Raw genomic sequence first — 12,736 nt, 5'->3', positions numbered from 1 at the left:
TGACCTTTGAGTGTCTGTTGGGGGAGTCTTTCCCTGGGACATCCTGTCGGGTGGGTTTCCTCTGCCCCCCTCTTCCTGGACCCCGAGATGATGAAGTTGGGACATGCCATAGGGGCTCTGGGCAGAAAAACACACACACACAAACCATTACACATTACTCATCACAGGCCTAATGTAGTGACAGGTGTGGTATGTAGGCCATATTCTGTGTGTCTGGTCACAGGTAATACACAGTGTATTGAGGTAGTCAGAATTCAAGACCCTTTTCTGGTGATGGATGGAGAACTCAGTTCGATTTGGAGACACTCCAATTGACTGTCTTTAATCCGGACTCTTTATTTCTGTGTGTACGCATATGTACAGTTTAAGTCGGAAGTTTACATACACATACATTTAAACTCAGTTTTTTCACAATTCCTGACATTTTAATCCTAGTAAAAATTCCCAGTTTTAGGTCAGTTAGGATCACCACTTTATTTTAAGAATGTGAAATGTCAGAATAATGGTAGAGAGAATTATTTATTTCAGCTTTTATTTCTTTCATCACATTCCCAGTGGGTCAAAAGTTTACATACGCTCAATTAGTATTTGGTACCATTGCCTTTAAATTGTTTAACTTGGGTCAAACATTTCGGGTAGCCTTCCACAAGCTTCCCACAATAAATTGGGTGAATTGTGGCCCATTCCTCCTGATAGAGCTGGTGTAACTGAGTCAGGTTTGTAAAGCCTCCTTGCTCGCACACGCTTTTTCAGTTCTGCCCACAAATCTTCTATAGGATTGAGGCCAGGGCTTTGTGTTGTCCTTAAGCCATTTTGCCACAACTTTGGAAGTATGCTTGGGGTCATTGTCCATTTGGAAGACCCATTGGCAACCAAGCTTCAACTTCCTGATTGATCTCGAGATGTTGCTTCAATATATCCACGTAATTTTCCTTCCCCATGATGCCATCTATTTTGTGAAGTGCACCAGGCCCTCCTGCAGCAAGGCACCCCACAACATAATGCTGCCACCCCTGTGCTTCACAGTTGGGATGGTGTTCTTCGGCTTGCAATCCTCCTCCTTTTTCCTTCAAACATAACGATGGTCATTATGGCAAAACAGTTATATTTTTGTTTCATCAGACCAGAGGACATTTCTCCAAAAAGTACAATCTTTGTCCCCATGTGCAGTTGCAAACTGTAGTCTGGCTTTTTTATGGTGTTTTTCTTTTTTTTGAGCAGTGTATAAACACACACAAACATATAGAGGAGTATATATATATACTGCTCAAAAAAATAAAGGGAACACTTAAACAACACAATGTAACTCCAAGTCAATCACACTTCTGTGAAATCAAACAGTCCACTTAGGAAGCAACACTGATTGACAATACATTTCGCATGCTGTTGTGCAAATGGAATAGACAACAGGTGGAAATTATAGGCAATTAGCAAGACATCCTCAATAAAGGAGTGGTTCTGCAGGTGATGACCACAGACCACTTCTCAGTTCCTATGCTTCCTGGCTGATGTTTTGGTCACTTTTTAATGCTGGCAGTGCTTTCACTCTATTGGTAGCATGAGACGGAGTCTACAACCCACACAAGTGGCTCAGGTAGTGCAGCTCATCCAGGATGGCACATCAATGCGAGCTGTGGCAAGAAGGTTTGCTGTGTCTGTCACCGTGTCCAGAGCATGGAGGTGCTACCAGGAGACAGGCCAGTACATCAGGAGACGTGGAGGAGGGCAACAACCCAGTAGCAGGACCGCTACCTCTGCCTTTGTGCAAGGAGGAGCAGAAGGAGCACTGCCAGAGCCCTGCAAAATGACCTCCAGCAGGCCACAAATGTGCATGTGTCTGCTCAAACGGTCAGAAACAGACTCCATGAGGGTGGTATGAGGGCCCGACGTCCACAGGTGGGGGTTGTGCTTACAGCCCAACACCGTGCAGGACGTTTGGCATTTGCCAGAGAACACCAAGATTGGCAAATTTGCCACTGGCACCCTGTGCTCTTCACAGATGAAAGAAGGTTCACACTGAGCACATGTGACAGACGTGACAGTCTGAAGACGCCGTGGAGAACGTTCTGCTGCCTGCAACATCCTCCAGCATGACCGGTTTGGCGGTGGGTCAGTCATGGTGTGGGGTGGCATTTCTTTGGGGGGGCCGCACAGCCCTCCATATGCTCGCCAGAGGTAGCCTGACTGCCATTAGGTACCGAGATGAGATCCTCAGACACCTTGTGAGACCATATGCAGGTGCGGTTGGCCCTGGGTTCCGCCTAATGCCAGACAATGCTAGACCTCATGTGGCTGGAGTGTGTCAGTAGTTCCTGCAAGAGAAAGGCATTGATGCTATGGACTGGCCCGCCCGTTCCCCAGACCTGAATCCAATTGAGCACATCTGGGATATCATGTCTCGCTCCATCCACCAACGCCACGTTGCACCACAAACTGTCCAGGAGTTGGCGGATGCTTTAGTCCAGGTCTGGGAGGAGATCCCTCAGGAGACCATCCGCCACCTCATCAGGAGCATGCCCAGGCATTGTAGGGAGATTATACAGGCACGTGGAGGCCACACACACTACTGAGCCTAATTTTGACTTGTTTTAAGGACATTACAACAAAGTTGAATCAGCCTGTAGTGTGGTTTTCCACTTTAATTTTGAGTGTGACTCCAAATCCAGACCTCCATGGGTTGATAAATTTGATTACCATTGATAATTTTTGTGTGATTTTGTTGTCAGCACATTCAACTATGTAAAGAAAAAACTATTTAATAAGAATATTTCAATCATTCAGATCTAGGATGTGTTATTTTAGTGTTCCCTTTATTTTTTTGAGCAGTGTATGTATGTGTGTGTGTCCTGTATGTTTGTCTACATACATGTGTGTGTTTGTGTACCTGTCTTGCAGCGCTCCATAGTGCTTTCCTGGCTTGTGAAGCCCGAGGAGGACTCTCCACTAGAGGTGATGTCCAGACTGAGATGAGGTTCGTAGGCCAGCAGGGGACGCTGGGCTGAACCGTACCTACACAGATAAGAGGAACAGAAATTTTACACAAACGATATTTTACTATACACCGTTATTGATGCACGGGCTGGTTTGGGTTTTTACTTTGCCTTTTACAGCGTTATTTCAATGTTTGGTTTGTTAAATGGAAGACGCCACTACAGCGGGTTTCTGGTTTTATAGTTTACTCTGTTTTCTACTTGAGTCATCTCTCCGTCTCCTCCTGCAAATAATGTTTTTATGTAAAAAAAAAAAAAGGTTAACAGAGTTCTAGCGAATTCCCATAGTGGACGCTAGCTAAATACAAACAAGGCATAAGCAAGGACAGACAACCAAGGTCATGGAATTTATAGAACTATCTCAAAAGGCTATTTCCACTTGATCAAGAAGGGGATTGATCGTCTTTGCTGTAACCAAGAAGCTTGATATTGCAACCTAACGTTATAGCTAGCAAGTAAGCTAACCAAATCCATAGCTGGAGACAATATATTTGGCACATCTTAAATAGTTAACTTATAAGATATTTGTCTGGCAAACATTTGTAGTCAATTTTAAGTATAATTTGTTCACTTCTCTTGTGCTTTTCAACAGTTTATCGACACGTTTTCTCCACATGCTCTTTGTAAACAAAGTTACCATATGAATGGCTCAATTACATTTTCTGTTGTTGAATAAAATGAAAATAGAAAATCCCCCTCTGTACTTCAAAACACACCTGTATATACGGTATACTGCCCAAGTCTGGTCCAAAAATGTAAAAATATTGGGATATGATATTTTGGCCAAACTGCCCAGGCCTAACTCACGCACCCACGCATACAGGTGGACAAAAAAAAGTGTACAGCACACACACACTAGGGCTGAACCCATTTAGTCGACTGATTGATCGTTTTTTTCTTTGAGGAGCACAAGACATCTGTGTGGCACACGCCTGTCTCAGTGGACTAATCCATTGGTGAGGCCACAGGGATGGCACAGTCCATCACTAAGACCGTGGTCACCAACCTTTTCTCCGTCAAGTTCACTTTTGCAGTCAAAAAGCAAGTGGAGAGCTACCGCTCAGATTCTTTTTTAAAACATGACTTAAAAAATGTTACATTAACCTAATAAAAACTGTTCTGTAGGAATGAGGTTTGTGCAGTAGGCCTAATACATGATCACAGCATATTGGCTATATGCCTGGCCTTCCAATACTGTTATTCTCAGACCATATTATATTTCAAAACTCAAGCTTGATAACAAAATATAGCAGTTGGTGTAGCACTTGCAAGGCCATGCAGCGCATAAATTTAAATATTTAGCCTTTTATTTTGATGGTACTTGCACATGATGGTCATGGTGCATTCCAGACAATTGGGAACTAGGTCAAATCATGACTTTAGTGATCTTCAAAGACATCAAAGTTGGATGACCGCTCAAAATGATTTTTCCCCAAGCTCCCAGTTGTTTTGAATGCACTGAAGTCGGAGCTTTTCTGAGTTCCCAGTTGTTTTGAACATGGCATTAGTCTCAGCGCAGGGGACACTGTCTTCCATCTGATGGCTAAACTCGAGTCGCACTGCATTCCTATGACCAGCGAAAGTGAAATATTCCTCAAAAAATATATACGACGAGCTGCTGCTATTAATAATAATAAAAACGCAGGGCTATCGATACACCTCTACTCTTTTCATTGCTGCGGCAGCGTGAATGGAAACACAGAAGAGCGTTTTATGTTTTCTAATAGTGTTGAATAAAAACTTGAACATTAACTCACTCATAAAAACAGCAGATTTCTCCTGTATTCTTTGACAGTCTCTCTGTGGTTATGGTTTTAAAAGTTATTAAATCTTACGTAATCTAGTATCAAACTTTGCTGTGGCCGGGGTCGTGGATGCTCTGTAGGCAAGTGCAGTAGGCGCACTCGATTTAGCCACAGATCTCCCAGTCCGCCAGATAGGGGGAGTTTGTCTTTTCAGACAAGTGAAATACACTGCTCAAAAAAATGAAGGGAACACTAAAATAACACACCCTAGATCTGAATGAATGAAATGTTCTTATTATATACTTTTTTCTTTACAAAGTTGAATGTGCTGACAACAAAATCACACAAAAATTATCAATGGAAATCAAATTTATCAACCCACGGAGGTCTGGATTTGGAGTAAAACTCAAAATTAGAGTGGAAAACCACACTACAGGCTGATCCAACTTTGATGAAATGTCCTTAAAACAAGTCAAAATGAGGCTCAGTAGTGTGTGTGGCCTCCACGTGCCTGTATGACCTCCCTACAATGCCTGGGCATGCTCCTGATGAGGTGGTCTTCTCCCAGACATGGACTAAAGCATCCGCCAACTCCTGGACAGTCTGTGGTGCAACGTGGCGTTGGTGGATGGAGCGAGACATGATGTCCCAGATGTGCTCAATTGGATTCAGGTCTGGGGAACGGGCGGGCCAGTCCATAGCATCAATGCCTTCCTCTTGCAGGAACTGCTGACACACTCCAGCCACATGAGGTCTAGCATCGTCTTGCATTAGGAGGAATCCAGGGCCAACCGTACCAGCTTATGGTCTCACAAGGAGTCTGAGGATCTCATCTCGGTACCTAATGGCAGTCAGGCTATTTCTGGCGAGCACATGGAGGGCTGTGCGGCCCCCCAAAGAAATGCCACCCCACACCATGACTGACCCACCACCAAACCGGTCATGCTGGAGGATGTTGCAGGCAGCAGAACGTTCTCCACGGCATCTCCAGACTCTGTCACGTCTGTCACGAGCTCAGTGTGAACCTGCTTTCATCTGTGAAGAGCACAGGGCGCCAGTGGCAAATTTGCCAATCTTGGTGTTCTCTGGCAAATGCCAAACGTCCTGCACGGTGTTGGGCTGTAAGCACAACCCCCACCTGTGGACGTTGGGCCCTCATACCACCCTCATGGAGTCTGTTTCTGACCGTTTGAGCAGACACATGCACATTTGTGGCCTGCTGGAGGTCATTTTGCAGGGCTCTGGCAGTGCTCCTCCTTGCACAAAGGCGGAGGTAGCGGTCCTGCTGCTGGGTTGTTGCCCTCCTACGGCCTCCTCCACGTCTCCTGATGTACTGGCCTGTCTCCTGGTAGCGCCTCCATGCTCTGGACACTACGCTGACAGACACAGCAAACCTTCTTGCCACAGCTCGCATTGATGTGCCATCCTGGATGAGCTGCACTACCTGAGCCACTTGTGTGGGTTGTAGACTCCGTCTCATGCTACCACTAGAGTGAAAGCACCGCCAGCATTAAAAAGTGACCAAAACATCAGCCAGGTAGCATAGGAACTGAGAAGTGGTCTGTGGTCACCACCTGCAGAACCACTCCTTTATTGAGGATGTCTTGCTAATTGCCTATAATTTCCACCTGTTGTCTATTCCATTTGCACAACAGCATGTGAAATGTATTGTCAATCAGTGTTGCTTCCTAAGTGGACAGTTTGATTTCACAGAAGTGTGATTGACTTGGAGTTACATTGTGTTGTTTAAGTGTTCCCTTTATTTTTTTGAGCAGTGTCGTTCAAAATTGGACCACTTTGTTTACCCAGTGTGCAGGGCTTCTGAATCAAGTGCACCTACCGCCAACAGCGCAACACAAAATCAAATTTATCATTGGCTTTTCTACAGAAATGTTTGGTTTTCGACTACGAATGCCTTGAAGATCGACCAGTCGACGACCACTGCTCTAAGACGTGATACTGAATTTGTATATGGTTATATTATGCAAAAAAAATTGTGTAATACTATTAAGTGTAATATAATTTTATAACAAATGCGCTTTCTCTCGCGTTGGATAGTGGTTCCAGTCCGCGGTTCTGAAACAATCTTCAGTGCACCATTTAATTGCCGCCTTTCCCCATGTTGAGATGTGCATAATAGCAAAGTTAACCAGCAACTAGGTGTTGAGAGTAATGAGGCGGAGGCAGCAGCGGAGTGAGAAGACGAGGAAACAGCCCTTGCCTTTATTGTCTAAGAAACTTGAGGAGAGAGGAAACCAACTTAATTCGGTCTATAATCAATAGCCTCACTGTTAAATGTGGCTGGCTTTATAAATGATACATACAGTGCATTTAATAAGTATTCAGACCACTTGACATTTTCCACATTGTTATTTTACAGCCTTATTCTTAAATTAAATCAATTGTTTTTTCCCCCCTCATCAATCCACACAATACCCTGGAATGACAAGGTAAAAACAGGTTTAGATTTTTGGGGGGCAAATGTATAATTAAAAAAAAAAACGTTTACATTACTTAGCATTTATTTTGTGTCGTTTACACTGTAAGAAACTAAATGGCTGACATGATGTTGCAGCTCCAGCATGGACAGCGCAATAAACACTTGCTGAGCTGTGGTGCGTTTTCGCTGCAGCAGGGAGGAGAGAGAGACAACTTGCACCCGTCAACACAGGCAATCGCTATCATTAAAAAAATAACAATTTTTTTTTTTACACAGCATGGCCATCGTGCTCCCTCGAGTCATTTGTCTGTCGTAATTACTTAATCAACCAGTGTGCTTAAAGCGTCAGACAAGCTTTATTCAAACGCACAGGGTGTCTATATACGGGAAATTACACGTTTAAAATGTTTAACCCATCGATTGGTCAAAAGAACAGATGACTCTCTGTTGACCAAAATGTTTTGTTTTTGTCGGGACAGCCCTAACACACACACACACACAAATACGTTTAAGAACATTTCACAGTTTCTGTTGTTGCTATGCTCCCCGGTGGAGCTTATTTCAAACATGTTACATCCTACCAAACCAGAGGAACTAAATCACCACACACACAAAACCACACAGTATCAAGTCATAATCCAAGTGTGTTCATAAATGTCTCAGTTACTTACAAATCGACAGTCAGCTTCTCAAAGCATTAAACTAATTCAGTCACAGGTCTGCAGCAAGTTAGCTACCAATCCAAGCAACAAGCGCAAAAAGCCTGTCAAGTATCATACAAAGGAAATGCCAGGGAACAGGGAGGAGTGACATTCTCCTCCAATACAAACAAATGAAAACCTCAATGATACGTCAATGCATACAAACATAGAGATACACCCACCACACAAAGACACCAACCCACCTTGCCACACAAAGACACCAACCCACCTCGCCACACACAGACACCAACCCACCTCGCCACACAAAGACACCAACCCACCTCACCACACAAAGACACCAACCCACCTCGCCACACAAAGACACCAACCCACCTCGCCACACAAAGACACCAACCCACCTCGCCACACAAAGACACCAACCCTCCTCGCCATACAAAGACACTAACCCACCTCACCACACAAAGACACTAACACTACCGCTGACTGACCTGTCAGGTGAAGGTTTGTAGCGTACGAAGGGCCCGCTGAGTATGGGTCCCCCCAGGGCCGCCATGCCCCCCAAGCCAGAGGGGGAGGAGAAGCTGGCTGAGGGGTTCCTGTAGGGCAGCACTCTGTCGCCCCCCGCTGGGGACAGGCTGTAGTGGTTCTCAGGAAAGCTCACCGGCCTGCAGGGAGCACAGCGGGACAGCAAAGATTAATCACAAGTAGGGTTGCACATTTTGGGGTATATTCAGAGGTGGAAACTTTCCGTGGGAATTAACGGGAATATATGGGAATTAACGAGAATATATGCAAATTAATATTAATACCATTTAAATGTAGATGTTTTTTGAATTGGATATATTTACCATATCATATGGAGACAGAAACCTTTTACCTTATCATAAGTTAGACATAATTGCAAATTATTAAATCCTTCCAAAAGAAATTTTAAAAACAATTTAGTTACGAATTGAACTTTAATTAAATGAGTTGACTTCACATGGGGTGATTTCACTGAACAACAAAAAGGGAATGATCCCCAATGATCCATCGAATCTCCCAAAAATGTTTTCAACATACATCTGTAAAATGATAGTCTAGAAACTAAAGCTTTGGTTGTCTTCCTCTCAGGCCTCCATGTCTTCTCCCTGGACGTCCTCAATGTCCACCTCTTGAACATCAGACTGCGGGCTTATCTTCACTGTCACTTTCCAACCTTGTTGAGGATAACCCGTTGTCAGGCTCAAAAAACCTCAAATTTGACTGGGGATGGCCACCAATTTTTCAACCCTTGTATTGGTCAGCCTGTTGCGTGCTTTGGTCTGTGTGTTCCCAAACAAGGACCAGTTGCGCTCTGAGGCGACTGATGTTGGTGGGATTTGGAGGGTGATGGAGGCAACAGGGGAAAGCGCCTCAGACCCACAAAGTCCCTTCCACCAGGTGGCTGATGAGATATGTTGGCACATTGCCATATTGCATCTCCATCCCAAAGCCCTTGCTTGGAAGTGTACTTCGCCAGACTGCCAAGACCCTTGTCTTCATCCAGGCCAAGGTGGCGAGACACGGTAGTGATGACACCATATGCCTTGTTGATCTCTGCACCAGACAGGATGCTCTTGGGGTCCAATGGGCTTCAGGCAGAAGTCTTCACGGTTTTTGATATATTTCAGAACTGCAGTTTCCTCTGCTTGGAGCAACAGTGAAGTGGGCAGGGCAGTACGGATTTCTTCTCTTACATCTGCAAGCAGAGTCAGACAGGATGGCATTGTCTCCTTCAATTCGTGCAATGGCTACTGCTATAGGTTTCAGGAGTTTCAGGCTGCTTACCAGTCTCTCCCAAAATACATCATCCAGGAGGATCCTCTTGATGGGGCTGTCCATATCGGCAGACTGTGATATGGCCATTTCTTGGAGAGACTCCTTCCCCTCCAGAAGACTGTCAAACATGATGACACCACCCCAAAGGGTGTTGCTGGGCAGCTTCAATGCGGTGCTCTTATTCTTCTCACTTTGCTTGGTGAGGTAGATTGCTGCTATAACTTGAGGACCCTTCACATACCTAACCATTTCCTTGGCTCTCTTGTAGAGTGTATCCATTGTCTTCAGTGCCATGATGTCCTTGAGGAGCTGATTCAATGCTTGAGCAGCATTGTCTGGTTGGAGGGGTGTATGCTGGGCGAAGAACATTCAGAAATCTCTTCCAATACACATTGCCTGTGAGCATTAGAGGTGAACCAGTTGCATACACATCTCGAGCAAGACATTCATCAGCATTTCTCTCTCGTTCCTCCATTGAGTCAAAAACAACTTCTGATTCCAGGAGGACCATGAGCTGTTGCTATTGATAAGGTGTCTGATTCATCCTTTTCACCTCAAATAGAAGTAGACATACTTTTGTCAGAGGTTGCTTGTTGTGAGTGCTGAGGGAACTTTATGCACTTGGCCAGATGATTCTGCATCTTTGTTGCATTCTTCACATATTCTACACAAATACACAGTATTTGCAGCTTTTCCTTCTACATTAGCTGCAGTGCAATGTCTCCACACATCAGATAGTGCCCGTGGCATTTTCCTGTAAAGATTGAAAACAAATTAGTACAAAAATTAAAAATACAATTCCATGTACAGATAAATAGTTAAGCAGTTAGATTAAACAACTCCTTTGTAAGATAAATGTTTATGGAAGCAAGTGAATTAACACTCCTTAGTTAGCAGGCTCAAGCAAGCTAAAACCCACATGGTAGCAAAACTTGCAGAAATTGTTAAGTTAGAAATGATTTAAACACACTTTGCTGTAGGCTACTATTTACTAGTTAACAACAAATCATGTATGTCATAAAATATATTCACCCCACCCAGTATTGTAATCAAAACTTACCAGAAAGCATGTAGTCCTTGGCTCAGACAGTGTAGTAGTGTGGGCTCAATATTATCTCATTAGTGTGAAAGATCTTGAGAATCAGCTGTACATGTGATGGAAGAATGCACTGTGCATGCAGAGGTTTGCAATTCCATTGAATTGGGGATAGTTTAAGAATGTCCATGAGCAAGTTGTTTTAGAATGGCCCAAGACACACTTTATGAATGTAAAATGCGACGATCCTCTATAGGAAGATAAAAATGCTGTGACGGTAATATGGGTAAGAGCTCTTGACCTGGTTGGGCTAGTCGAGGCAAGCTGTTTTCGCTGTAGTAATGGCGCAACCATGACACTAACGAATCGGCACTCGATGGTTTCTCTAGGGAACTTGGAAACAACGACACTTCAAAGCCTTATCATTACAACAATCATTATCTGGGAGATTTTTTTTTACATAGTTCCACAGTGCTCCCAAAATAAAACTCCCAGTCACACAGCAAACTGTTCTCACTTTAGAGCCCTGGTTTATGTGCATATCAAAGTTCCAGACTGGGATCTCTTACTTTCAGAGTTAAGATCCTATTTGTAAGCATTAGCAACACGGCGAACGTGAAAATGGATTAAAAATGGTCGCCCTCTGCTGGTGATTTGCAGGATGTGCAATGACACAAGTAAAAGGGCTGTTATTGGTTACATTGCCTTCTATGCCAATTTCTCTATAAAACAGGCCATAACTTTCAAACTAGCAGAGATCCCACTCTGAAACTTTGACATGCCCGTAGAGTATATCATGTTCAACAACATATTGAAACATTTGCCAAATCCACAAAATATTTGTGTATATACACTACCGGTCAAAGGTTTTAGAACACCTACTCATTCAAGGGTTTTTCTTTGTAGAATAATAGCGAAGACATCAAAACTATGAAATAACACATATGGAATCATGCAGTAACCAAACAATTGTTACATCAAAACACATTTAATTGTCGGGATTCTTCAAATAGCCACCCTTTGCACACTCTTGGCATTCTCTCAACCAGCTTCACCTGGAATGCTTTTCCAACAGTCTTGAAGGAGTTCCCACATACGCTGAGCACTTGTTGGCTGCTTTTCCTTCACTCTGTGGTTCGACTCAACCCAAACCATCTCAATTTGGTTGAGGTCAGGCGATTGTGGAGGCCAGGTCACCTGATGCAGCACTACATCACTCTCCTTCTTGGTAAAATAGCTCTTAGACAGCCTGGAGGTGTGTTGGGTCATTGTTTTGTAGGAAAACAAATGATAGTCCCACTAAGCTCACACCAGATGGAATGGTGTATTGCTGCAGAATGCTATGGTAGCCATGCTGGTAAAGTGTGCCTTGATTTCTAAATCACAGACAGTGTCACCAGCAAAGCACCCCCACACCTTAACACCTCCTCCTCCATGCTTTACGGTGGGAAATACACATGCGGAGATCATCCATTCACCCACACCGCATCTCACCAAGACACAGCGGTTGGAACCAAAAGTCTCCAATTTGGACTCATCAGACCAAAGGACATATTCCACCGGTCTAATGTCCATTGCTCGTGTTTCTTGGCCCAAGCAAGTCTTATTTTTATTGGTCTCCTTTAGTAGTTTCCTTGCAGCAATTTGACTATGAAAGCCTGATTCATGCAGTCTCCTCTGAACAGTTGATGTTGAGATGTGTCTGTTACTTGAACTCTATGAAGCATTTATTTGGGCTGCAATTTCTGAGGCTGGTAACTAATGAACTTATCCTCTGCAGCAGAGGTAGCTCTGGGTCTTCCTTTCCTGTGGCGGTCCTCATTAGAGCCAGATTCATCATAGCGCATGATGTTTTTTGCGACTGCACTTGAAAAAATGTGAGGTTCTTGACATTTTCCAGATTGACTCAACTTCACGTCTTAAAGTAATGGTAGAATGTAATGGGCTGTTCTTGTTGTTCTCTAAAGTAAATGGGCTGTTCTTACCATAATACAGACTTGGTCTTTTTAAAAGTAATTAAAAAAAAAAAAAAAATCTGTATACCACCCTTACCTTATCACAAC

At 43.7% G+C, this 12,736-nt stretch overlaps 1 protein-coding gene across 2 annotated transcripts in view; it reads right to left on the bottom strand.

The window, feature by feature from the left end:
• LOC110507407 (signal-induced proliferation-associated 1-like protein 3) overlaps window positions 1-12,736 on the bottom strand; it is a 103,453-nt gene that overhangs the window by 10,003 nt on the left and 80,714 nt on the right. For both annotated transcript variants that reach the window (XM_021587390.3, XM_036964760.2), the window contains exons 13-15: window positions 8,326-8,502; window positions 2,885-3,009; window positions 5-117 (exon numbers count right to left, since the gene is read on the bottom strand). In XM_021587390.3, the coding sequence (XP_021443065.2) occupies window positions 5-117; window positions 2,885-3,009; window positions 8,326-8,502 (415 nt within the window). The remainder of the gene's footprint in view (window positions 1-4; window positions 118-2,884; window positions 3,010-8,325; window positions 8,503-12,736) is intronic.

The sequence above is a fragment of the Oncorhynchus mykiss genome, chromosome 27 (genome assembly GCF_057628025.1).
Source record: "Oncorhynchus mykiss isolate SJ-2025 chromosome 27, ASM5762802v1, whole genome shotgun sequence".
Classification (NCBI taxonomy): Eukaryota; Metazoa; Chordata; class Actinopteri; order Salmoniformes; family Salmonidae; genus Oncorhynchus; species Oncorhynchus mykiss.
This window is presented reverse-complemented; position numbering and strand designations above follow the sequence as displayed.